General features: G+C 42.1%; 1 protein-coding gene across 2 annotated transcripts in view; it reads left to right on the forward strand.

Annotated features, from left to right (window-relative positions):
* Window positions 1–27,763, forward strand: part of CHRNA7 (cholinergic receptor nicotinic alpha 7 subunit) — a 101,893-nt gene that overhangs the window by 34,692 nt on the left and 39,438 nt on the right. For both annotated transcript variants that reach the window (XM_075897345.1, XM_014571449.3), the window contains one exon: window positions 20,830–20,874. In XM_075897345.1, coding sequence (XP_075753460.1) covers window positions 20,830–20,874 — 45 coding nt within the window. The remainder of the gene's footprint in view (window positions 1–20,829; window positions 20,875–27,763) is intronic.

The following is a 27,763-nucleotide window of genomic DNA, read 5'->3' on the forward strand; positions in this document are numbered from 1 at the left end:
GTAAAGGTGGGTGAGATGGAAAAACAATGAAAATATAGAGTTATTAGTTTGATAGAAAATCAGCAGACCAAATGATTGGATTTAAATAAAAATAAACAACATTCTATAGTCAAATACTTGGACTAATTTTTTGTTTTTGTCTTCAGAATTCCAGCATTACAGCTAGGGAGATGAGACTAAGGTCAGTAATTAACCTAGATTTTAGCTGTGCTTTGGCAGCAATTAAAGTAGGATGGAGTGAGCCAAGCACAGCTGTCATTGACCGAAAGGGGCTGGGTGGCCTATCTGCAGGAACCTCAGGGAGTGCAGTACTTCCATTGAGCAGTCATTGTTTTCCATTTGGTTTTACTTAAAGGGACCTAAAAATCAAAAAGGAGTCTCATAAAAAATGGAGATTAGGTCAAATTACAAAGAATGAATATAAGCAAATAACACACATATGCAAAGGCAAAGCACAAAACAAGCTCAATCTAGCTAGAGATGTAGAGGGTAACAAGGAGATATTCTATAAATATATTAGAAGCAAGAGGAGGACCAAAGACAGGGTAGGCCCATTGTTCAGTGAGAAGGGATATACAGTAACAGGAAACTTGCAAATGGCAGAGGTGTTTAATGACTTCTTTGTTTTGGTCTTCACCAAGATGTTTGATGATGATGGAATGCATAACATAGTGAATGCTAGTGGAAATGTGTTATGTTTAGAAGTTAAAATAAAAAAAAAGAACAAGTTAAAAATTATTCTGAAAAGTTAGATATCTGCAAGTCACCAGGGCCTGATGAAATGCATCCTAGAATACTCGAGGAGCTGATAGAGGAGGCATCTGAGCCTTTAGCTATCATCTTTGAAAAATCATGGAAGTCTGGAGAGATTCCAGAAGACTGGAAAAGGGCAAGTAAAGTGCCCATCTATAAAAAGGGAAAGAAAAACAACTCAGGAAACTGCAGACGGGTCAGTTTCTGTGCCAGGAAAGATAATGGCACAGGTAATTAAGGAATTCATCTAAAAACATCTGGAAGATAATAAGATGATAGGTAATAGCCACCATGGATTTGTAAATAATAAATCATGCCAAACTAATCTGATAGCTTTCTTTGATATGATAAGTCTTGTGCTTAAGGGAGAAGTGTTGCACATGGTATACCTTGACTTTAGTAAGGCTTTTGATACAGTCTTGCATGATCTTATCAATAACCTAGGCAAATACAACTTAGGCTATGTCTACACTACAAACAAAAGTCGGAAAAAGATATGCAAATTGCAAACTACAATTTGCGTACTTTTTCCGCTTTTCTTCCAAAAGTGGCTTTTCTGACATTTGGCCCGTCTATACGGGCAGAGGCAGGATAAAAAGTAATAGGCTTTGGGATTGGTCTTGCCTTGGGCAGGGGGCTGGACTTCATGACCTCCTGAGGTCTCTTCCAGCTCTATGATTCTATGATTCAGCACAGGAGACTTAGGTTAGATTTGGGCAGGGAGGGGAAATCTAAATATAAGGATTGCTCAGCACTAGAATATGCTTGCAAGGGATGCTGGAGAATCCTCACTGGGGGGAGGGTTTAAGAAGATGTTTCACAAACACGTAAGAACAGCCATGCTAGCTCAGACCAAATGTCCATCCAGCCCCTGTATCCTGTTTACTGATAGTGGCCAATGTCAAGTGTTCCAGAGGGAGTGAATAGAACAGGCAATTATCAAGTGATGTATCATCCCCTGTTGCTCTTTCCCTGCTTCTGTTAAACAGAGGCTAGTGCTGGGATTCTCTCAACAATATTTTGTTGACTGCTCAGACAATTTTTCCTAAAATATTTAATTCGTTTTAGGAAAAAATAAATAGATATTCATACACACATGTCCAAATCTTAGTGATTTATTTATGCAGGTTTTTTTTTTACAAATGCAATAATAAAAATAACATATTTGTCTCCATTCTTTACAGGACCTAAACAGAAAAGAAACACAAATAAGGTGCTTTGCATGTTCTTGTATTTTTTTTAAATTATTGGCTCATTTGCCTTTTTGGTTGCATTTTTTTAGACTTTCTAGCTATTAAGTTTGCTGCTGTGAAAAGACATTTATATGTTTGTTAATATCACTTTTCAGAGCAACACACCCATTACCTAGCTGTGAGACTGTGAAAAAGTGGTATTAAGTGGAAATATACAAATTTCACCCCAGACTTACTCAGCCCTGGTAAGCTGGGGGATAAGTAAAGCCTTGAATGGGAAAGTGGGCAGGGGGACAGCAGGGGCAATGTGGGGGGTGGCAAGTCCAGGGATGGAGCCAGGACACAGAGCTTGCTGCTGCGCAGCCAAATTCTAAGACCCTGTGATCAGAACCCGAGCAGGAGCCCGCTGCCAGGCCAGAAGCCTGAGCCCACCACTGCTAGGAAGGTGGGGAACTCATACCAGGTTTCTGCTTCTCTAGTATTTGTGGCTCAAGAGAAGGGGAGGGCACAACCCCTCCTGGCAGCCCCAGAGGAGGGGCCACTGTTTTACCTGTTCCCCCACAATCACCACTCAGGAGGCTTTGGCCACAAGAAAAGCCCCTGACGGCCCTAGGGCTGGTCTAGGTTTACTTGTTCCTGTCTCAGCACAGAGGACTGGACTTGATGATGTCTCAAAGTCCCTTCCAGCTCTACATGCGTGATACAGGCAGTCCCCGAGTTACGTGGATCCGACTTATGTCAGATCCGCAGTTACGAACGGGGATTTTCTCGCCCCGGAGGACTGGAGCGGCGGGACGCCTGGTCCCACCGCCTGCCTCCTCCGGGGCGAGAAAAGCTGCTCCCCGTCTCCCTGGTCTGCTGGGGAAGCCAGCAGACCAGGGAGACGGGGAGCAAAGCGGCGGAGGACCCAGGCCGGACCGGGGCGCTGATCTGGAAGCGCCGCGGACCGGCCCGGGTCCTCCGCCGCTTTGCTCCACGTCTCCCTGGTGTGCTGGGGGGGGACGCAGCTAGTGCCCCCCCCCCAGCAGACCAGGAAGACGTGGAGCAAAGCCCGGGGCCTGTGGTAGAGCAGGTGGGGCGCTGCCGGTTGGTCCCGCAGCACCACTCCTTGGCGCTACTGGACCAACCCAGCAGCACCCCCGCTGCTCTGCCCCAGGAGTCCTGATTCAGCCGCTGCTGATCAGTTTCAGCAGCGGCTGAATCAGGACGCCTGGGGCAGAGCAGCGGGGGTGCTGCTGGGTTGGTCCAGTAGCGCCGAGGAGCGGCCGTGCTACTGGACCAACCCAGCAGCACCCGAGCTGCTCTGCCCCAGGCGTCCCCAAGTCAGCCGCTGCTGAAACTGACCAGCGGCTGACTACAGGAAGCCCGAGGCAGAGTTGCTCTGCTCCGGGCTTCCTGGAATCAGCTGCTGATCAGTTTCAGCAGCAGCTGACTTGGGGACGCCTGGGGTTCTTAAGTTGAATCTGTATGTAAGTCAGAACTGGCGTCCAGATTCAGCCGCTGTTGAAACTGATCAGTTTCAGCAGCGGCTGAATCTGGATGCCAGTTCCGACCTACATACAGATTCAACTTAAGAACAAACCTACAGTCCCTATCTTTTACGTAACCCGGGGACTGCCTGTATATTAATTTCTCTGGTTAGGCATGGTTTATCCATATCAGGCAAATTCTAACCCAAATTGCACCCTATAGTTGATATTGCATTATGCAGTCACCCTGGCCTCAATTTTCAAAGGTTAACTAGTAATTTGGCTTGACTCCATTTTGTTTACACAACTAGAGGCACCTTAAGCAGTCTGATTTTCAGCAAGTGTTGAGCACAGGACTCTGAAAAATGAAGTAATAGAACACTAGAACTGGAAGGGACCTCAAGAAATCATCAAGTCCATTCCCCTGCCCTCATAGCAGGACCAACCACGGTCTATATCATCCCTGATAGATGTCTATCTAACCTGCTTTTAAATATCTCCAGTGATAGAGATTCCACAACCTCCCGAGGCAACGTATACCAGTGTTTAACCACCCTGACAGTTAGGAAGTTTTTCCTAATGTCCAACCTAAACCTTCCTTGCTGCAGTTTAAGCTCATTGCTTCTTGTCCTATCATCGGTGGACATATCTTCTTTATAAAAGCCAGTACTACACTTGAAGACTGTTACAGGGTTTCCCCTCAGTCTTCTTTTCTCAAGACTACAGTTTTGTTAGCCTTTTCTCATGTCAGGTTTTCTAAACCTGTTATTTTTGTTACTCTTATGAGGACTGTCTCCAGGTCATTCACATCTTTCCTAAATTTTGGCACCCACTATTGAAGTCACTTTTCCAACTGGGATTTCACAGTGTTAGTTAGGATGGGACAATTATTGTCCAGGTTCTGCATATTACACTCCTGATAAAAGAGTATTGCTATTAATACATGTCCCAGAAATCTCTCTGATAGGTAAGATTTTATCCACATTAGCAAAATTCCACCATTATTTATACTTGTATAACACCACTCAAGAGGGGAATTTGGATCCTTGTTTTCAAAGAGTCTGTCCATCCTTTTTACGAATGGAAAAAAGAAAATTAATGGGGAAACATCTCTCATATTTTATGATAGAATGGAAATACTTGATTGGTTCTGTCTTAAACCCATCTCTAATTTTTGACTAAAAGATCTTAACTTCTTTCATTTTCCTTTTGGGGTACAACTGTGGGCAAAACATTTTCAATAAATTAACTATTTAGCTGTATTCATAGAATCAAACTACTTCATTTCTTTATATTTCAATTGAAGGAGGTATGGTATGGATGGTTCATTAAATCAAAAAGTATAGCAGTTAAACATCATCTTTATAAGTGGACATTTAATAATATGCCACCTGTGATTGAGGAGGGTTGGAGCCTTACTGTGAAAATGATTAAGAGATTCTTTAATGATGGATTGCTGGAAAGTACAGAGATGAGAACATAAAGCTTTCACATTTTACATAGTACCTTTTACTAAAATAACAGAATCGGCAAATTCACATGTCTTATAGTAGTTATTAATAGTCACCATAAAGCAGCTAATAAAACATAATTACAGTATTGGATGTAATTTCTGTGCACTGAGTATAGATAGTTTAAGTAGTCTACTCCATAACTGGTAAGTCAAGAAAGGTTTGGGATTGAAATAAATACATTCTATACAATTTTCACAATTTTCTGGAAAAGAAGGTATAGGGCTATTACTGTTCTTCGGGGTTTTTTTAAATGCAGACTAAATTCTGCTTTATGTTGCAGCCACTGAACAGTAAATCAATCATTAGTTAATACACTCTGCATATAGAAAAGAAACAATACCTTTTTTTTACATATATCAACAAAATTCTACAATGTTACATCCCCGTGGAAGTTAATAAGAAATAGATGTATAACTGAGGGCTGAAACTTGTCCACATTTGATATTACAACATTCCTGTCCTCATCTGCTGTAAGTCTCATTGGGTAAATGGAGGTACATTGATTTACATCAGATGTAGGTGAGCCCCACATGGTACTATATTCCAGAAATAGTAAGTAAAATGTTATATACTCTCCTTTAAATTTGAACTTATATTAACTCTTGCATAATAGTAGATACCAAAAAAGTTGTTGTTGTGTAACTTAGGGTATATCTACATTACCACCATAGTTCGAACTAGGATGGCTAATGTAGGCAACTGAAGTTGCAAATGAAGCCCGGGATTTGAATTTCCCGGGCTTCATTTGCATCTTGCCGGGCGCTGCCATTTTTAAATGTCCGCTAGTTCGGACTCCGTGCCCGCACCTACATGCGGCACGGACTAGGTAGTATGAGGTGTACCGATAGTTCGGAATAGGAAGCCTAATCCGAACTACCTAGTCCGTGCCGCGTGTAACTGCGGGCACGGAGTCCGAACAAGTGGACATTTAAAAATGGCGGCGTCCGGCAAGATGCAAATGAAGCCCGGGAAATTCAAATCCCGGGCTTCCTTTGCAACTTCGGTTGCCTACATTAACCACCCTAGTTCGAACTAGGGTGGTAGCGTAGACATACCCTTAATGATATAAAAAGTGGTGGAATATGAGCAAACTACTTTCAATATAATACAAACAGAATGAAAGAAAATCCTTTCCAAACTACTTCTCCAACAGAAGAATTCAGACCTGGAATATTATAAATACCGTATTTTCCAGCATATAAGATGACTTTTTATACTAAAAAACATCCCCCAAAAATCGGGGGTCGTCTTATACGCCGGGTATAAACATATTATAGCTTCGGCTACATACAGAACGTCCCTGTGCTGATACTGTATGTACCGCGCTGAGCCAATCACGGCAAGAGGTGTCATCTATTAATGCATACAAAGCCTGCTTGGATTGGCTGAGACAGAGAGGCGGGCTATTACAACCGTTGCCAATCCGAGCAGGCTTTGTATGCATTAATAGAATACACCGCTTGCCGGGATTGGCTCAGCGCGGTACATACAGAACGTCCCTGTGCTGATACTGTATGTAGCCGAAGCTACAGTACTGTATTAGGGCACATCCAGCGGGCTGGTGTTATTAAATGGTGTTGCCTCGGAAGGGGGGGTAGTCTTATACGGCGAGTATAGGCCAAAACCTATGTTTTAACTGGAAAATTAAGGGGTTGTCTTATATGCCCAGTCGCCTTATATGCCAGAAAATACGGTATATATGGTACCCAGGGCTGGATTAACTCTTCTGGGAGCCCAGGGCTATTAGATTTTATGGAGCCCCCTAAGCTCTGGAGTGGGGCCAAAATGGGGGTTCAGAATGTGGGAGGTGGCTGTGGATTGAGGCAGGGGTTGAAGTGAAGGGGGTGAGGGCTCTGACAGGGGCTGCAGGCCCTGGGGTGGGGTATTGATGAGACTTTTGGGGTGCCAGAGGGAGCTGGGGCCAAGGGGTTTGGAGTTAAGGGGGCTCCCCTTTGCAGGCTCAGACCCCGAAGAGGGGAGGGGGCAGGTGACTGACTCTGTGTGTTGTCTAGTGTTTGTCCACAATTCCAATTAGCAGTGATTCCTAGCCACCGGGAGCTGTGGGACATGGCAGCATGTGTACGCACCTCACCTCACTCCTCCCCCCCCCCCCACCAGGCAGGACCAGAACACCGGGTCTTTAGTGGCTGCAGCCCAGGTTCTCCTGCTAAGGATCTGTACTTTTGGGAGCCTGGAAATCTTTTTGTGGGGCTCCTCTTAGCCCAGGGTCCTGGGCTGTAGCCCATAAAACCCCTTTCTTCATCTGGCTCTCATGGTACCTATATGAATTAACATTGTTTTTTCTGAATAAAACTTGTTTGCCTGTCAGTCATCAAATCAGTCTGAGTGCTTCTAGCTTAGATATGCTTGGAATGAGATAATGATGATGTACGCTACAATTAAAAGCACTTATATGTGGAGTAGCAAAAAAAACCCCTCTTTGTGTTGTTGAAAATTAAACATGATTGCTTCCTAAGAATAACCAGAAAAATGAAGAGTCAGATTCTTCCTTCATTTGCATCTGTATCATCCCACAGATTTACATACTACTAACTGAAGGCAAAATTTGGCCTAAAGTGGGAGCAAAGCTATTTGCAGAAATAGCTTTGCTATTAGGGAAATTTAAATAGATAATCTATCTGAAATGCTCAGAAAGTGGTATGCAGCTCATAATCCCATGTCTGCTTGTCACTTTTTTAACCTTGTTATTGCAAGCACCTTCAGGGAAATCAACCAATACTCTACACTAGTGCCCTGAACCAACATACAGATTTACTTCTATCACAGCTCCATGTGTTCAATTGTTCGGTGTTTCTGAGGCTGGCAGTCACAGAAATGTTCCCTGAAGAATTCTAGAGTTAAAGGCTACGTCTACACTGGCATGATTTTCTGGAAATGCTTTTAATGGAGCATTTTCGGAAAAGCACATCTAGATTGGCAGGACGCTTTTCCGCAAAAGCACTTTTGTGGAAAAACATCCGTGGCCAATCTAGACGCACTTTTCTGCAAAAAAGCCCTGATCGCCATTTTTTGCGGAAAACAAATCTCTGCTGTGTACACTGGCCCTTTTGCGCAAAAGTTTTTCGGAAAAAGACTTTTGCCCGAACGGGAGTAGCACAGTATTTCCGCAAAAGCACTGACAATCTTACATGAGATCGTCAGTGCTTTTGCGGAAATTCAAGCGGCCAGTGTAGACATCTGGCAAGTTTTTTCCGCAAAAGCAGATGATTTTGCGGAAAAACTTGCCAGTCTAGACACAACCATAGTGTCTATGATATTTCAGTGGGAGAAGCTCCCTGGGCTGGAAAAGTTCCCTGGGCAGGAAAAGATAAAACCAGAAATTCATATCTAATCTTTTCTAACGAATCTTATCCAGTTGCATTCCTTTCCGTTTTCATATTTTCTGAAGTGTTGTTAGTTATACTCACATCTCTAGACAACAAAAAGTAAGCATCTAACTTCATCAAACTTCTATTCTAATGCAAAACCTCAGCAGCTACCTCAGCGGTGTTAATTTCCTAACTGCACAGAATGTGTGACAATCAAATGCGCTAACTTTCTGTTATAAAGGCATAAGAAGTCGCTTGTTATGTTTCATATTACAGTGCAAGTTTGATGAAGAGGTGGGTACTTATTTCTTTGGGTATCTGTTAGAAATGGAAGTTCTGGAGTGCGTGTTTGTGTAGGAAATGTGAAAGTAGAGAGGAATGCACAACATTCCTCCTTACTTTCTTATTTCCATTCTTTTAAGAATGGATGGTGTTTGTCCTGTCACAATCTTACATACCATTAAATCTATGATGATGGGATGGGGATCATGTTGGCATAATCTGAGTGCCTCATGGTCTTTCATGGATTTATCCACACAACATCCCTGTGAGATAGGGAAATATTTTCCCCATTTTATAGATGGGCAATTGATACACATAGAAGCTCATTGATTTGCCTAAAGTCACATAGGGTCTTGGCTAGTTCACTAGCTAATTCTAAGTGGAGCGCCTGTAAAAGTTGAAATGTTATGGATAAATTAGGCGTACACATCCTCTGAATACTGCTATCAGGAACAGGAAAATCTTCTGTTTAATTTTGTGGCAGAAATGTAGCAAGGGGCTTTTAGCAGCCACCTGCGGCACATCACTACTAAAATATATTTATCTGCTTATGCCTTATATGGCTTGAAAGAGTCAGTGAACTGTAGCTACCTCTTGGCAATAGGTCGGTATGACATTGTCACAAAATGATCAATTCGAAGCCAAGGAGCCCCACAGAATGTAGAGAACATTTTTATTGTCTTTGCCAATTGCAGTTGATTTTTAGGTGGGTCTAAATCATCCTCTAGCTTTATCTATGAACAAGTAAAGGCAATGTAGGCTAAAGGGACAAGACATTAATTCTGGCTCTTTCATTCTATTGAGATACAGTATAGGGAGCTTATTTTGAAATAACAAGTGGGATGCCCGTGCTACCAAGCCTGTTGTTTGAAATAACGGGATGATTATTTCAAAATAAGAACTCCTGTTTGTCATGAGGAATAATGCTCATTTCAAAATTGTTATTTCCAAATAGCATGAGTGTGGATGCTCTGCTGCTGCTATTTTGAAATAATTGGCCTCCAGAGGCCTCTCACAGATGAACTTCTGGCCCCTCTGGCCACACCCCTGACAAGTCCAGTGCTCCCCTTCGCCTGCAGACTTTAAAGTTGTAGGCAGAAGGGAAAGGGCTTGAGGCACCAGGACAGCCTGCTAGCCCTATGTCACACAGCACCCTTCTTTGGAGCCATGGCCGACCCCGGAGCTCCCTCTGTGCTCACCACGGCTGCCAGCACTCCCGCAGCACCCTCTGATGCCCCTGGCCGGGGGCAAAAGAGGGCATCTGCCAGGGTTGGTGAGGAGATCCTGGATCTCATCCATCTGGGATCTCTGTGGGGAAGAGACCAACATTCAGGATCCCTGCACCAAGAGGAAGAATGCTGATGTGTACAGCTGGATGGCCTCTGGCATGTTGGAGAATGGACACATGTGCACCCTTGATCAGGTCCATATGAAAATAAAAGAGCTCCAGCAGCCCTATACAAAGGCCAGGGAGCAAAGTTCTCACTCTGGGGTGGCACCCCACACCTGTCCCTTTTATGAGCAGCTGGATGCCGTCCTGGAAGGGGAGCTGGTCACCTCCCCCCTGTCATTGACTCCGGCCAGGACACACCAGGCATCATCCTCCACAAGGGTGTGGTTGCAGAGGCAGATGATGAAGGACGAGGAGCAGGCCAGCCAGGACACCAGGCTCACCAGCAAGGAGCTGATTGTCAGCCTGGAGCCAGTCCTCCTTTCCCAGGATGTCTCCCAGGGCTCAGACAATCCCGGTGCAGGCACTTCAGGTGAGTTCCATAACTTTCTCTATACAAACACTGGGGCAGGCGGCAGGCTGCAAGGAGCAGTGTGTTCCTTGCTTGGCCTTCTCAGCCTGGGGTTTGCACACCAGCCTGTGCATGTGGGTGCACATGGAGTGCCAGACTGGAGCACTCAGCCCCATGACGCTCTCCCACAAGAACCCCTCGCTCCTTCTCACAAGGTTCCTGGACAAGCATGCCTTACTCTAGACTCCATGGTGGGACACCTTTTCACGACTAAGGAGGCTGGGTCCATGGAAACACACAGTAATGCTGCACACAACACAGGCTCATGGCCGCACTCAGCAGCTTCTGCTGCTAATCAAATATAGTGATGCGGAGGAGACCAATTCCCTGCATGGGAACCTACCAGGGGGAGGAATAAGAGGGAGAACCCCAGTAGCACTCTCTCCAGCAAGCGGCCTCTGCCACTCACACACACCTCTCCCAACTGTGGGAGCCTATGATGTACACAGGCATGTCCACATCCCTGATGGTGCAGTTGAACAAAAAAGTTCCTCTGGAACAGCCTTGAGTTCCAGAATATGCAGATGTTGTGCGCCTTTCCTGACCACCCATTGTAAATATCTGTGAACTGTCCCTTGTGGTCTACCAGGGCCTGCAGCACCATTGAGAAGTACCCCACCCTGTTTATATATATTCTGAGGCATGGTAGTCACGGACCAGGATGGGGATGTTGGTGCCGTCTAAACCCTCCCCCACCCCACAATTGAGGAAGCCCATGGCAGTAAAGCCATCCACGATGATGTTGACGTTCCCCAGGGAAACAACCCTCTGCCGCAATATGGTTGATGGCCTTGACTACCTGCATGAGGATGGCTCCAACTGTGGATTTCCCTGCATTGAACTGGTTCCCCATGGAGCGGTAGCTGTCCGGAATGGCAAGCTTCCACAGGTTGACACACATCTGCTGGGGATGGCAGTTCTCATGTGAGTGTCCCATCACCTGAGGTAGGGGCGAGCCATTCGCAGAGCTCCAGGAAGGTGAACTTCTGCATGTGGAAGTTCTGGAGCCACTGCTGGTTATCTCATCGCTGCAGGACGATGCAGTCCCACCAGTCAGAACTGGTCTTCCTCTGCCAGAAGCGGTATTCCATGGTGTGCAGGGGTTTGAGGATCGTTTGCTGCATCAGGAGTGGCAGGACCTGGGTGAAGAGATCCCCTGGTCTGGGCAGGTCATCATGATGCTGAAGTAGCACATGGACAGTTTGAATGAACTGTGCCATGAAGTGCAGTACAAGGCCAATGAGCCTGGCACTGCTTTGCAGTAGTTCTGACTCCATGTTGTCAGTGCTGTGGTGTCCACAAGGGCAACCAGAGCACATGGTGTGAGTTTGGTGTCCCACGAGGGGCAGGCAGTGGAGAATGGTGTGTGTGAGGGCCCTCTTTATGCATGTATCTCAGCTAGCCTCAGCAAGCAGCCAGAAGAAGTGTCTACCCTTCTGGTACCCTCCCTGGACCAGGAGGGTAGACATTCTATAGTGGACACACTATTTTAAAATAATTCTGTGCTATTTTGAAATAATTTCCTAGTGTAAATCTACCTTGTGTGACCATAAAAAGGGAGGAAAATCTCACCATATTAAGTGGGAAATTCACTAACTAGAAAATTGTTAGGGTATCAAAAAAGTGTCATTAGGTATGAGTTATTTAACTTAACGGATAAAAAAAATGCTTCAATACTTAATTAGGAAGCGATGAGACAATGACATTAGAGAGAATAAACTGAATAACACAGGTTTTAGTAGGATAACATTCAAGTAAATACGTGACAGTGTATAGAATCAGAAATTGATGTGTTGTTGATGACCTGCAGCTGACTGAAACAGTCTGGTCTCATTATGATTTGCTGCTAGGGAACTCAGTGGTTGTTTTTATAAGGTATACCTTACAATGTTTTTTAAAAAAATCCTTTAATAAGATATGTGAAATTGATCCAGTACAAAGAGTCCTTTCTTGGTGAAGTCTGGAAGCAAGCTGTGTCATTAAAAGAAGGGAGAAATCTTTTGGTGGATCATCCTTGGAACTTTTAAACCACATGAAAAATTAGCATTTAACAGGATTGATGAGGAAAGCCATCAAACACTGAACAGACTTGATTCTCAAAATTGTTGAGTGAAATCGCCTTGTTAAAGTAATTGGGAGTTTTGCTATTGATATCAGCATGACCAGTATTTCACTCATTTACTTATATTAAAATAATGTGTGGAGTGCAAAGGAAAACTAGTATACTAGATAATTCAGAGTTAAGGCTCTGAGGTCCATTTTAACTTATGCTTAGCCATGTATGAAAGCATTATAATGGTTGGTCTTTCCAATATGTGGTCCAAGAGTGCTGGGCTAAGATTTTTCTAAGTGCTTAGTGATCATGGGTACTACCATTTCTGCGTGTTCAACTTGAGTGACTTTAAAGGTGCTTCTGGAAATCAGGCTTCTTTATGGCTTGTCAAGTTAGAGGTCCATAAACTGAGTCTCCCCAAAATCATGTCAGTTTTGACAATCTTGGTCTTGAAAGAATATTTATTTCTGAAACATGTATTCAGTGATTTTTCAAAAATTACCTTGTCAACAAAATACATTTATAATTTTTCATTACAGTTTTGTACTGTTTCTTAACAAAACATTTAGAGACACTGAAACAAAGAGTTAAACAAGTTTTTTTAACAGAAGAATTGTAAAAAGGATAACAAATTGTATAGGAAGAGCTGGTTGGATAGGTACCCAAGAAGTGTGATGGGTCATCAATAACTTCACTTCTTAAAATAAACGTAAAAGCTTACTGGTTTTATAAAATCTTTTAATGGCATTGAAGTACAGTTCAGGGGAGCATTCAGACTATTTTAATTGTTTGGCTTGTGCAATTGTAAATTGTTGCTTGGTTATGTGTTGTTCTACCATATATTCAAGCAAGAATAAAAATTGAGTAGATTATTATAAAATAGCACCATTAATTCCTCTTTGGATATTAATGAAGCTACAGTCTGGCTATATATAAGTTACATTAGAGCATATTTTCTGTAAGTAAAAAGGAATCAAGCTTGTGTTGGAGCTTCAGCATATCACTAACCATTGCATATACATTGCATATTCCAGAACAACTCACCAGCATGTGCTGAAAATGTTCCAAATGTCTGAATACCTCCCTGTTCCAACCACTTAACATCACAGTGTGCACATTTACTTTGTATAATTGGTAAAGAAAAACAGACAGGAACTTTTAGGACCAGATTGACACCAACCCGAATGTGTCTGTAGGAGAAGATTCTCATCCATCCTCTGTGCAGCTGCATTAGGACTACTTGAATTATAGCAGGGGCTTTGCAGACGGTGTTCTTTCCAGGGTGTAGTTGGGAGTGGGTGGAGCCATACTGTGATACTGTCTCTTCTGACCTCAACCTTATGCATCAGTCAGAAGATTGTGCTGAGTGGAGTGAGTTGTACCCTAAAAAGGTTGAAATAAATTACTTTCCTAGGAAACCAGTAGGACAGCTGGAAAGGAATTCTTCCACTGTATGAGGCACAGTGCCTCCTGCAGCTCCTCTGACAGTGGTGCAACTGCGTGCTGTCCATTTCTCATGAAATAGTGTGACAAACACTGCCTAGCCCTTAATTTTGTTTTGGAGTGCATGGACAGGTGAATTGCCAGACACTGTAGTTAGGGAGAAAATTATCCTTTTAGCCTTTATCAGAGAATTGCAGATGTGTTGACTTCATTTTTCTCTCACTGCACATCCTTTAATGTGCTTGAAATCTGAGACATGAACACTGGGCGAGTGCCCTTTTGAAAGCTGGCTGGGTTAATGCCCCACACAATGATGTTTGATACATTTCTCTGTATCTTCTTCAAGCATATTTTGTTGAAGGGGAAGGTTTTGGGAAGAGAGAGCTTCATTAAGTCACTAAACATTGCATATAACTCTCATATTCTGATAATTTTAATAGACTTTGTGTTATCATTCCAAAACAGTCCACCAGCAAGTACTGAAAATGTTCTGAATAGCTGAATACTTCCCTGTTCCAAACACTTGACATCACAAGAGTATCTGATACTGGGTTTCCCAAAGAAGGCCAATCTGAGAGATTGTAAAATGTTTAAAACAACAACTAACAGGGGAGGGGAGAAAACATTTTCTGTGTAAGCTTTGAACAGGAATAGTGCTGTCTACACTACAGAGTTATTTCAAAATAACAAGGTGAGCGCCCATACAGCAAGCCCATTATTTCAAAATAATGGCCTTGTTATTTTGAAATAATAACCCCTCATTCTACAAGTAAGAATACCTATTTCAAAATTTTTATTTCAAATAGAGTTAGTGTGGATGCTCAGCTGATGTTGTTTCAAAATAACTACTCCTCAGAGTCATTCAGAGTAATTTCTACCCAGTGCTTCCTGGGACTCTTAGTTGAGATAATGAGTCCATGTTAAGGGAGCCTGCTTCAGAATAATTTCGAGGCTTCCTTGTTGTGTGGACATGCTATTTCGAAATAGTTATTCCAGGAGTTATTAGTTTGAAATAACTTATTTTGATATAACCTAGTAGTGTAGACATAGCCATACATTTCCAGCTTTTAGTTTTGTTACTTAGGGATAGGGAATGAATAACTTAGCCAACCTCGCTGATTACAATTTCCTTCTCTTTATTACTCCCATAGACCCAACCTATCATAATTAGCCTAACAGGAATTTATCCGTTAAAAGATTGAATCATTATAGCCATGAGTTTGGTAGCCAAAGGGTTAGTCAGACTAACACGCTCTAGTGAACTGAGCTATTTAACCGATACTTTCTCAAGAGTCATGGCTTATCATACTATTATTCTTGTGTGTGTTTTAAGGCCTGCATTAACTAAAGTAATGTGCATGGTAAATCCCCCAAAGTGAGTCATTTTGTTCCTTGTGCTTTGTTTTCTATGTTATGTGTTATTTATTATACCTCTAGGTGCAGCGCGAAGTCCTTTCCTTTTCATATTAAAATTGTTTTTAAGAGAAGCTCTGAAAATGGTTTGCCTCACTGGGTGCAACTCTTCTTTCCCCTCAGAGAGCTGCTGTTAAAATACCGCAAAATGATGACAAATTTGAAATGTGTGATGGAATTTGAGCAAAATTTCACGATCCATTTCAGTTTCTAAACATTTTGATAAGAGGTTGTGCACAGCTGTGATGGAAAACATTGTAAATGTATTTTGCAGAGAAACTGTTTTTCAGAATTCATCACTCATCTTCAAAAGCGTTGGTCTTTGTGAGAGACAAAAAAACCCCAAAACAAACAGAAGAATCTTCCCTCCCACCTCAAATGAAGCTGTTTGTGAGATTGCAGTGTGCAATGCAAATCTTCTGAAACTGGAAAACTGCCAGTCTTCTTGTTGATGAAAGTCAGTCAAACCAATTTTTACTAAAGTTTGTTAAATAATTCTCTGGGACGTGAATATTATATATGAAGTTTGCAGTGAAGTTTTACAGCTGAATTAGAATGCCCTGCAAATTGGTGTGTGTGTGTGTGTTATGATTAAAACACTATTGAGATGTTAAATATAGTGATTCAAATGAGCAACATTATGTTCAAATGTCCTCTTTCACGTTCTGAATTTTTAAAATAACAAATTACACAATAGAAGGGCAGCATTTTGTACAACAAGATTTCAAGTAGCTTCTCTACTCCCTGCACCTTGTGCAGCCATTTACACTGAGGAAAGTGCATGAAAAATGTTTCCATATCAAATTCACATACTGGTAGTGTGCTGCATGCACTTTTGCATGGTTGTTAAAGATGTGACATAGTATAATTGGAATTTGCCCACTTATGTTAAAACAGCCTTGAGAAAAGTGCAATGGGATCTTTAATGATCACAAGTTATCTGAATCTTAGTTTTGCATCTCACCTAAAAGATGGATAACACCAGAGAATAGAAAAATGCTTAATCTTTTTTATTATGATATTGTGAAAGATGTGGACATAATTTCTTCTTCATTATTTAATTTCTACTGGAAGCTAGTTCTGTTATGCTACTGAGACTGACAAACTCTCTAATAACTCTTATAGGCACTGGAATGATGCATCACCCAAATGTTTGTACGGCCATAGAGTAATAGCTGTTAATGTTGATCAATTATTGCTGTGAATATCTACAGAAAAAGCAATATCTTTACTTAGCCATAAGCTATGTCTTTTGGCAAATATAATAGCCCTAATGATGGTTTTACTCTCATAAGACTTAACTTTAGCATGCAGCAAGCACTACTATTGAACAATAGATGAGACAACCCCCCCCAAAAAAACTCATAAATACATGTTTGCCTGTTAGGGGGAGTCTTGGATAAAAGGCAGGATTCACTGAATGAGCGAGACAGAATAAAAAGAGAGCATTTTAAATTACACCTGGTTGTGGGCACAGATCCCATTGACTTTTATGGGGGAGTAGGTAAAATGCTCCCATATCAAATTCACACACTAATAGGGTATGTCTACACTAGCCCCCTAGTTCGAACTAGGGAGGCTAATGTAGGCATTCGAAGTTGCAAATTAAGCCCAGTATTTAAATATCCCGCGCTTGATTTGCATCTTCCCGGCTGGTAGCCATTTTTGAAATTTACAGGTCCAGACTAACTGCCCGCGTCTACATGCGGCAGGGACCCGGTATTCCGAATTAAAGCCCCTAAATCCAACTACCTGTTAAACCCTTGCAGGATGAATAACAGGTAGTTTGATTTAGGGCTTTAATTTGAAATACCGGGTCCCTGCCACGTGTAGACGTGGGCAGTTAGTCCGGACTTGTAAATTTCAAAAATGGTGATCGACCAGGAAGATGCAAATCAAGAGTGGGATATTTAAATCCTGGGCTTGATTTGCAACTTCGAATGCCTACATTAACCTCCCTAGTTTGAACTAGGGGCCTAGTGTAGACATACCCATAGTATTCTGCATACACTTTTGGACAACTGTTACAGACTTGACAAGAGTAATTGCAATTTGTCTGCCCACCTATGTTAAAACCCATAGCCTTGAGAAAAGTGCTATGGGTCCATTACATTTAGATACATGCATCTAGAGGGAGAATGGAGTCATGCAGAATACTAATCATGAGGCATTTTTACCTGAATTTCATTTGCCTTTATGCTGTGCATTCAGTTGTTGGGATCCCATGCGATGAAGTAACACTTTCAGACATTTATTGAAGTTCCTCTTTAAATGTCTCCATTTGCTATTAAAATGTCATCTTCTCTGGCAGCTATAGCTGATTTTACATGCTGTATGACTATTACTGCACTGCACGCTGCTACAGTTAAAGGTCTTCCAGTCCTTCCATTCATTCAAAAGTTCAAGAAATGGATTACAGACTAAATTGCCTGTGTACATTTTCAATTTAAGAAGACTCTTGTGGGTAAAAATGTGAATATAGTTGTTTTTGGACATTTATTATTTGGTGATGAATAAAACATAGATTACTTTTGCTTAAAAACTGTAGAGGGTTAGATGTATCAGGTGATTTGACGGTGCTTCCACACTGTACAGGTGACTAGGATATTTTGTGGAATTTCCAGAGTTAATTTCCATGTTCTTTGTTTGATAGAGCATTAGGGTGGGGTAAAACATAGAGGCTATGTCTACACTGGCCCCTCTTCCGGAAGGGGCATGTAAATTTCACGAGTCGTCGTAGGGAAATCCGCGGGGGATTTAAATATCCCCCGCGGCATTTAAATAAAAATGTCCGCCGCTTTTTTCCGGCTTTTAAAAAAGCCGGAAAAGAGCGTCTAGACTGGCCCCGGTCCTCCGGAAAAAGTGCCCTTTTCCGGAGGCTCTTATTCTTACTTCGAAGTAAGAATAAGAGCCTCCGGAAAAGGGCACTTTTTCCGGAGGACCGGGGCCAGTCTAGACGCTCTTTTCCGGCTTTTTTAAAAGCCGGAAAAAAGCGGCGGACATTTTTATTTAAATGCCGCGGGGGATATTTAAATCCCCCGCGGATTTCCCTACGACGACTCGTGAAATTTACATGCCCCTTCCGGAAGAGGGGCCAGTGTAGACGTAGCCATATAGAGTAGGCTTCAGTTGATTTAAGACAAAAAAAGGCTGGTATTTTACATTCAGTTTAGAAAATGAATTCTAGGTCATTGGAGTGTAGAGTATCCTATTACCGTGATAGAATCCCATTGAGGCAGAAACACCCTAAGAAAGTTCTGATTGAAGGCTGAGTAATTGCTGATAGGTCTCGGATATTGGGGTTACAAATATTTATCCATGTCTCAGAATTGAGAAGATTATTTTTTGGTTAACCCCAAAGTTATGGTGTTAGTTCTGCCAGCCTTACTTGCATTGACTAATAACTAGGGCCGGATGGAGGCATGGGCGAGCCAGGCAGCTGCCCAGGGCGCCAACCGATGAGGGCCCTGCACGACCCAGCGTATGCGCCAGCAGCACTCACCAGGCCAGGCTAGGCAGAGCATGCACCGTGCGCCCCGGGGGCAGGACCCGGGCTGCTTGACAGCGGCCTTGGCTGGCGCACGCATGCGCCGTGCTCCCCGGGGGCGGGCCCGTGCATCCTGGGAGGGGTGGGCTCGCGCCCCACGGGCAGGCCCGTGCTTGCGTCGTGCACCCGGGGGTGGTACTGCACGCCCAGGCCCAGGGCGCCAAAAGGGCTCGGGCTGGCCCTGCTAATAACTTGACCTATTATGGAGATTCAGGGGGTAGCTGAGTTAGTCTGTTAAAGAAAGAAAACAGCAAGCAAATAGTCTGGTAGCACTTTATAGACTAACAAAACATGTAGATGGTATCATGAGCTTTCGTGGGCACAGCCCACTTAACTCTGGTCATCTGAAGAAGTGGGCTGTGCCCACGAGAGCTCATGATACCATGTACATGTTTTGTTAGTCTATAAAGTGCTACCAGACCATTGGCTTGCTGGTTTTTTTTAGCCTATTATGTTGTGTCCAACAGGTAAATTAGGGGCTTCGCAGAACTGCTACTCCCAATCTCTCACAGGAGAGTGGCCAGACAGGAAGTGGTTCTACCCCGTAATATATGAGGCAACTTTTCAGTGCCAGTGTTCTCAGGACCTTCAGTAATAGGACTGGTGGAATGTATTTGTGCCTGGAAAGGGAGGTTGGGTGGGATGGGGTTGGATTTAGTTAGAACTCTGAGACAAATTGAGATTTTCTGAGTCGCGGCCTGGTTTCCAGGATGCTCTTGGGGCACTGTAGCACTGCCCTTCCCCATACGTAGGGTTTTTGGTAAAACCATGATATGGTGAAATCAATGGGACTTTATACAGTAAGAAATATTTATCTTGCTACTACTATGACATATTTAAAATACTGTTAAAGTTCTTCAGTTCAGTGTAATGTCAACCTGAGGAAATATTTATATTGTTGATGCCTTTGAATGGTGGCAGATTCAGTTTGAAAAGATGCAATATGTCAGTTGCTGAGACGAGTTTGTAAATTCTGGGGGGAAGAGAAAATGTGGTTTAAGTCACCTTTTGGCTTCCCATATTTTTGTCCCTATCAAGGCCTTACCCAACCGAAGTTAGAGCAGCCTGCTGGATGCAGTCTTTCATCCTGGGCTCCTCATCCACTCAGTGTGGGGCTCTCAGACACTTTGGCTTTGTCTACACTATGGCTATTGCCGGAAGAGGCAATGCAAATGAAGCGCTGATTAGCATATTGTCATGCTTCATTTGCATAATCTATTCCGAGCCAGTTTTGCGCCAGGGTTTTTTGCACATAAACAAGCAGTGTGATGTTTCCTTTTTGCGCAAAAACTCCTTCGTAACTGTCAGGTTGGTTAAATATTGGAATAAATTGCCTAGGGAAGTTGTGGACTCTCCATCACTGGAGATATTTAAGAGCAGTTGGATAGACTTCAGGGATGATCTAGAGATGGTGTCTGGTCCTGCCATGAGGGCGGGGGACTGGACTTGATGACCTCTCAAGGTCCCTTTCAGTTCTAGTTTTCTATGATTCTATGATACTGCTCAGCATATTAAGGATAGCAGAAATAGGTCTTCTTCACCTTGCATAGCTATCTATTTGGGATTATTCAGGTTTTTTGTTCATATTGTTTCTATAGTTTGTACATGCTGTTGTAGCGCCATCTCTGGTGTTAGGCTAACTAACACCAGCTGATGAGCTACTTGTAAGCAAAGTTACAACTGGCAATATCTAGTGCAATTATGTCTGCTTTTGCAACATGTTGTATTAAAGAAAAAGGCCCAAAAACAAAACAAGAAGAAACACTCTGCCTTCAGGAGATGCCAGTCAAAGTGGGCTGTGGTAGCATAAAAACAATTTTAAAAGAAACTCTCCAAAACTGAGCTTTAATGGGGTACACATAGTTATAACCGGTTTCACGTAGCCTAACAGTGCATATTACTCAGGATCAGTTTTAATGAAAGTTACGCTAACATGATTTCACTAACACTTTTTAAATAATATTACTGCAATACTTTCCTGGAACAAATGTCGAGTTGTTTTTTTATTTTTATTTTTTCTCTTCTCCCCAGGATGAAAAGAATCAAGTTTTAACTACCAACATTTGGTTACAAATGGTGAGTTGTGAAATATAAAATCTCTCTTCAAATGCAGCTTTAAATGTATTTTTCATGTTCAGCAAATTTAAAATGCACATTGCCAGTTTCTAATCTTTGTTTTGAGACATATGAGGCAGCTTTGAGTTGATACACTCTATAGAAGAGAGGATTCTGGGTTTAAGGTTTCAGACTACCTGGAGAACGACTTCACATTGTCTGATAGATACTTATGGAATTGTATGAGTTGTACCATGTCTGAAACTCAGCACACTATAGTTGTTTTAATCACTCTAAACACCAGATAATTAATTGTAAGATACTTTCATCCTAAGGGCTCCAAGGTAGTGATGCATCCTTTGGAACAAACATGGTATATTTTTACATCATATTTGATAGTAAAAGAGAACATGAAATGTAATGTCACACTATTTACATACATATTTTGCCAGTCTTGTTGATATAGCCAATATTCTGAAACAGTCTAGATGTTCCTTCTAATGGAGTTACTTATTCCTCTGATTCTCCTGAGGATATCCATCTTTCCATGTTTGCTACATTTGCTGCCTGCCTTCTGAAGAAACTGTAAGTGATATCTAAAATACACACTGCAGTGTCAAAAGTAACTAAAAAAGGAGGCCTAATTTGGGTTAAATGTCCATAATTTTGAGACTTAGTTGCATGCAAAATATGGGTAATAGCATGCACTGTCTCCAGTTGCCTAATATTCAGTTATGGGCACATTCATGCATTTTCTTAATGCTTCTCTTGGTTTGAGCATGTATAGTAGGGTGCACTATAATTTCTCATAATTTAGCCCTGTCTTTAACTATGCTGCAAAGACGGAGCAATTGTTGATGCAGAATTTTTAACCCCTGCAGTTACCACTGAATGCCAAATTCTTTACTGGTGTAAATTGGTGGATGTTAAATGATCATAGTGAAGCTATGCTGATTTACGCCTTTGGAGAGTCTAGTTCTTTACATTCTGGGGACAGATGGCAAATGGATTTCACTTACATTTTGACAGTTAGAATGTATAGTAGAATTTTAAATGGTAGCACTTTGTGAGTTGTTTTTTTTAAATGTTCATAGATACCTATGCCTGTTTACTTTGATTTGACTTGTAATATTTTCCCACAAGCTTGGCATTAATGTAAGCGATGAACTGACTCATTCCAAGTAAAGCCTACTGCAGCAGCTCAATGCAACACAATCTGATATTGAAAGAAAAATATAAACCTGATGTTTACACATAAAAAGTCTTGCTCATATATCCTGGGATTTTGCCTTCCTGTTTTTTGCCATGGAGATACTCAGGAGTAACTCTGAATTTATGCTAGACTTTCACTGGCTCCAGAACTGCTCCCTGTCTTCTGATGCACCAAGCATATCTCATACCTTTGAGAATCTAGCTTCAAATTTAAAAAGTTCAAATAATTTGGGTGTAAAAATGCCTTAGTGCATTTGCTTAAGGAGAATGTTCACAAAAGAACATGTTAGTTTGAAGATTTGACCCAGTTAGTCTACATAACAGGTTTCCAAACTTTCTTACTAGCGGGAACCACATTTTAATGCAGAATTATTTTCTTTTATGGACTATCCTGTGCCCATTTGCCATCATATTATGTCTAAATAGCAACTATAGAAATTGTTTACTTGGAAAGTAAAGATAGGAAAATGTTTAATGTCTAACCAACGATCATTTAATGCATTTTAGTAGCTGGTAATGAGGAGAGCTATCATCATGTAACCAGTCACTTTCTAGACCATCAACCTCTGCTTTGTGGACCATAGTTTGGGAATCTCTGATCAAAATGAAATACAGAACTGATACTACTTACTATTAGAACATCTTAAAAGTAATTCCCTGAAGCTACCAAATACACATTATTTTGAAAGGAATATTGCTGAAAACATGCAAACAATTTTTGTATATTAGTAGATGCATTTAAAAATCCAGATGCACAGAGATCCTCAACATTGCTACACACTGTAAGAAGGAGAGGCATCCCCCAAATCATATTTTTTTTTCATAAGGATCTAGAAGTTGACAAGTTAAAAATGTCAAAATAATTAAAAGATTTCAGCCAGAATGCAGTTATTATGAATCTGGCATAAGTAATTTAATTGTTTAATTAAAAAGAATTGTTAGTGGAATAAGCAGGGTGGAAGGAAAAAAACCAAGGCTACTCAGATATCCCGATTTAAGCCTACATCAAGCGACTGACATCTGTGGAATTAAAGGAGCAAACAACATACCGCTCAGGTCATTGTCAGGCTGTTGTAAACAAATTAGGCAAAGTATGAAAAGCACATCTTTAAGCAAACTCTATTGTGATGATTATGGAAGAGGCAAAAGTGTCCAGTATGTGGTCTCACAGGGACATCATGGAGCAACTCTAGTCACTTTCAAACTGTGCTACTCTAGTAACACAAATTTGTTAAGGAAAATGTTTAAAAAATTAAATAAAACTTGATTGTGAGTAATGGGAGTCTCATTAGAGCAATATAATGATGAGGATGGTAAACCCAAGTAGAATCTGAACAGCATAAATAATAGCAGAAGAACATAAGAACAGCCATACTGGATCAGACCAAAGGTCCATCTAGCTCAGTATCCTTTCTGCTGACAGTGGCCAATGCCAGATGCCCCAGAGAGAGTGAACACAATAGGCAAACATCACATGATCCCTCTTCTATTACCCATTTACAGGCAAACAAAGGATAAGGACAACATTCCTACTCACCCTGGTTATTGGCCATTGTTGGACCTAACCTTAATTAGGCAAAACAGAGGCAATACATATGCATGCAATGGATAGGGCATGATTACAGTATGATATATAATCATCATACATTTTACTAGCACTTTTTTGAACCCTGTTAAAGTCCTAGTTTTTAACCACATCCTCTGACAAGGAGTTCCACAGGTTGACTGTGCACTGCATGAAGAAAAATTTCCTTTTGTTTGTTTAAAACCTGGAGCAAGGCAACAAAGGGTAAGAAGCAACTAGTCAAGCGACTAGTTGGCTATCCAATAAGCTTTTGCTTATCGGATATTCAACTAGTCACTTACCCCTAGGTGAGGGACCTTGTCAAAGGCTTTCTGGAAATTAAGTATCCTATATCCACTGGATCTCCCTTGTCCACATGTTTGTTTTCCCCTTCAAAGAACTCTGGTAGATTAGTAAGGCATGATTTCCGTTTACAGAAACCATGTTGACTCTCCCCCAACAAACTATGTTCATCTACGTGTCTGATAATTTTATTCTTTACTATAGTTTCAACTAATTTGCCCGGTACTGATGTTAGACTTACATGTCTGTAATTGCCAGGATCGCTTCTAGATCCCTTTTTAAATATTGGTGTCACATTAGTTATCTTCCAGTCATTAGGTATAGAAGCTGATTTAAAGGATAGGTTACAAACCACAGTTAATAGTTCCACAATTTCCCATTTGAGTTCTTTTAGAATGCTTGGGAGAATGCCATTTGGTCCTGGTGACTTGTTACTGTTAAGTTTATGAATTTGTTCCAAAACCTTCTCTATTGACAACTCAATCTGGGACAATTCCTTAAATTTGTAACCTAAAAAGAATGGCTCAGGTTTGAGGATCTCCCTAACATCCTCAGCCTTGAAGACTGAAGCAAATAATTAATTTAGCTTCTCCTCAATGCCTTTATCATCTTTGGATTTGTCTGTATGCTAAAGACTTAAGCAAAGCAATTGGATATGAATGCTACCCTATGAGAATGATTGCTAATGTTTCCGGAATGCTCAAGGTATATATGTTTTCTGTTCTAAATGCCTGTCAAAAATTTTGGCAAGTGCCTCTGGATTATTAAAGTTCCATATTGTGCACATTAAATGTCCTGTTTAGAAATTTTATGTTTAAAGGCCTGCCATTTGGCTTTGGAGCAGTCCTGCAAATATCGCAGTATTATATGGAAGATATTTGATGGCTAATTTGGATGGAAGTTAATGCAGGGGAACGGGAGATGCATAGCATAATGACAGGCTATGTAAAATGTCACTGATATTGTGAGAGAAATCAAAACTAGTTAAAGCAAAATGCCAATATGTGCTAAAAAGAAAATTGTCCACATGTTCTGTGAACACAATGTTCAACCTTATCAGAAAAAGTAGAGGTGGAAATCCTACAAGGGAAAGATGCACTTCAAAGATTCATGGTATGATGATTATATATCATACTATAATCATTCCCTATCCATTGCATGCATGTGTATTGCCTCTGCTTCCTGACAAAAATATCTGCTGATATGGGGTGAAATGTGGCTGTCAGGGTAACAATAAATCATGTAAGTGGCATTTGAAGTATTTTGATTTAATCAACTTGTAAAGCTCTCAGAGTTTCCAATTTCATGTGGCTTTGGAGCAGTGCTATTGGCAACAGGCAACCCATAAGCCAGTGGTTTTTTTTAACCTTTTTAAGCACAAGATCACTTTTTCAATGTAAGTGCAATGTAAGATCTACCTCAAACCCAATACCCTTGCCCCACTTATTTCCCATCCCTTGTTTGAGGCCCTGCTCCTGCTGCCTCCATTCTCCAAGGCCTCACCCTGCTCACCTCATCCCCCTTTCTCTCCTGTTCTCACTCACTTTCACCAGTCTGGGGTAGGGGTTGGAGTGCAGGCTCTGGTCTTGGGCCAAGGAGTTTGGAGTGTGGGAGGGGCTCCAGGCTTAGCCCAGGGTGGAGGCTTGGGGTCCAGGAGGAGTTTCAGGGTACAAGCTCTGGGAAGGAGTTTGGGTGGAGGGGGACTCATGTCTGGGACAGAAGGTTGGGGACAGGAGGACGTCCAGGAAGCAGGCTTTGGCTGGGCACCGTTTAACTGAGAGGCTTCCGGGTGGTGGAGCAGTGGGGTTAAGGCAGGCTTACTCCTCCCCTGGCACTGCACCACTCCTTAAAGCAGTTGGCATGTACAGCAATGGCTCCATGGCACCATGTGCTGTCCCTCATCTACAGGTACTGAAGCACTGAGCCCACAGCTTCTACTAGCAATGGTTCCCCATTATTGATCAAGGGGAGCTGCAGAAGCCATGTCTGCAGGCAAAGACAGCATGTGGAAGCCCCCTGCTCTGCCTTTCTTAGGGGCTAAGGGACATGCCAGCCACTTCCAGGATCAGCAGTTACCACAGGGTAATTACTCCAGCCATGACAGGTTCAGCATTTTAGAACTCACTACTCAAAGAATTAAATTTAAATGTAAGAGAGAAATGAAAATTGTGAAAATCACAGGCCAGTCAAAAGCCAAAAATAACACACTTTGCAAGCAGTAAAAGATGTAACAACACCCCTGCCCCATTTACATGTTGGGTCGGGAGATGAGAATGAAGGATAGTGTGTGTTTGTCACTTTCACACAGTGTGTCTGTCATTCTCACAGAGATTTGCATTGCCAACCTCTCTCCATCCCCATCTTTCTGTGTGAAGATAAGGTACAGGAGTGGAGGGAGGAGGGATACCCTAACAACAGCACACTCCTTCTTCTCCTTCCCACATTCTGCACAGCAATCAAGAGGCTCCCGGGGAGGCAGCTGTAAGGTGAAGGGGCAGGAGCAGCACGACAGTGGATGGAGGGCAACTGAAGTGCCAGCGCTTGATAGTTTCCTGGCCAAATCAGTCAGGATTACCTGTCAGAGGGTATGTCTACACTTGCACCCTCTTTCAAGAGAGGGATGCAAATGAAGACATTCGAAATTGCAAATGAAGACGGGATTTAAATATCCCATGCTTTATTTGCATATTTGCGTTATGGCACTATTTCGAAATAGCACTATTTCGAAATAACAGACACTGTTAAGATGCGGTTATTTCGAGAGAAAACCCTTCTCTCGAAATAACCCTTATTCCTCATACAATGAGGTTTACCAGTTATTTCGAGAGAAGGATTTTCTCTCGAATTAACCACGTCTTAACAGTGTCTGTTATTTTGAAATAGCGCCATAACACGAATATGCAAATGAAGCACAGGACATTTAAATTCCAGCTTCATTTGCATCCCTCTCTTGAAAGAGGGTGCAAGTGTAGACATACCCAGAGACTCCAAGATCTACCAACAGTTCCCAATCTACTGGTTGGTATCCACTGCCATAAGCCATTGCAGGCCTTCTTGTAGTAATTGTCTAGTGATAACCAGGAAGAGAACTGCTCTTGAGGCACCAATTCAGAAATGCCTCTGAGCATGTGCTTATGTGGTTTGCTGACAAAGGGCCACAAGTACTTGCTAAGCCTGAAAGGTCTTCTGAACTGGATGATATTGAAGGAGACTTTGAAATTACTGTGATACAAGTCATAATTTTGTCTCTAAAAGCATACAACAGGCTAAAGCTTCACCCCCTGTCAAATATTGCTTTGCAGCAGCTGGAGGACACAGTTATACAAGAATGGGCAGAAGAGAAGTCAGTACTTCTTACTGGAGCTAGACCTTATTGGGTACGTCTAGACTGGCATGATTTTCCGCAAATGCTTTTAACGGAAAAGTTTTCCATTAAAAGCATTTGCGGAAAAGAGCGTCTAGATTGGCACGGACGCTTTTCCACAAAAGCACTTTTTGCGGTAAAGCGTCCGTGCCAATCTAGACGCGCTTTTGCACAAAAAAGCCCCAATCGCCATTTTAGCCATTGGGGCTTTTTTGCACAAAACAGAACTGTGCTGTCTACACTGGCCCTCTTGCGCAAATTATTTGTGCAGGAAGGCTTTTGCCCGAACGGGAGCAGCACAGTATTTCTGCAAGAAGCACTGATTTCTTACAGTAGGAAGTCAGTGTTCTTGCGGAAATTCAAGCGGCCAGTGTAGACAGCTGGCAAGTTTTTCTGCAAAAGCAGCTGATTTTGCGGAAAAACTTGCCAGTCTAGACACAGTGATTGGGTTTATCATGATGAGCTAA

The sequence above is a fragment of the Pelodiscus sinensis genome, chromosome 14, assembly GCF_049634645.1.
Source record: "Pelodiscus sinensis isolate JC-2024 chromosome 14, ASM4963464v1, whole genome shotgun sequence".
In the NCBI taxonomy this organism is placed as follows: Eukaryota; Metazoa; Chordata; order Testudines; family Trionychidae; genus Pelodiscus; species Pelodiscus sinensis.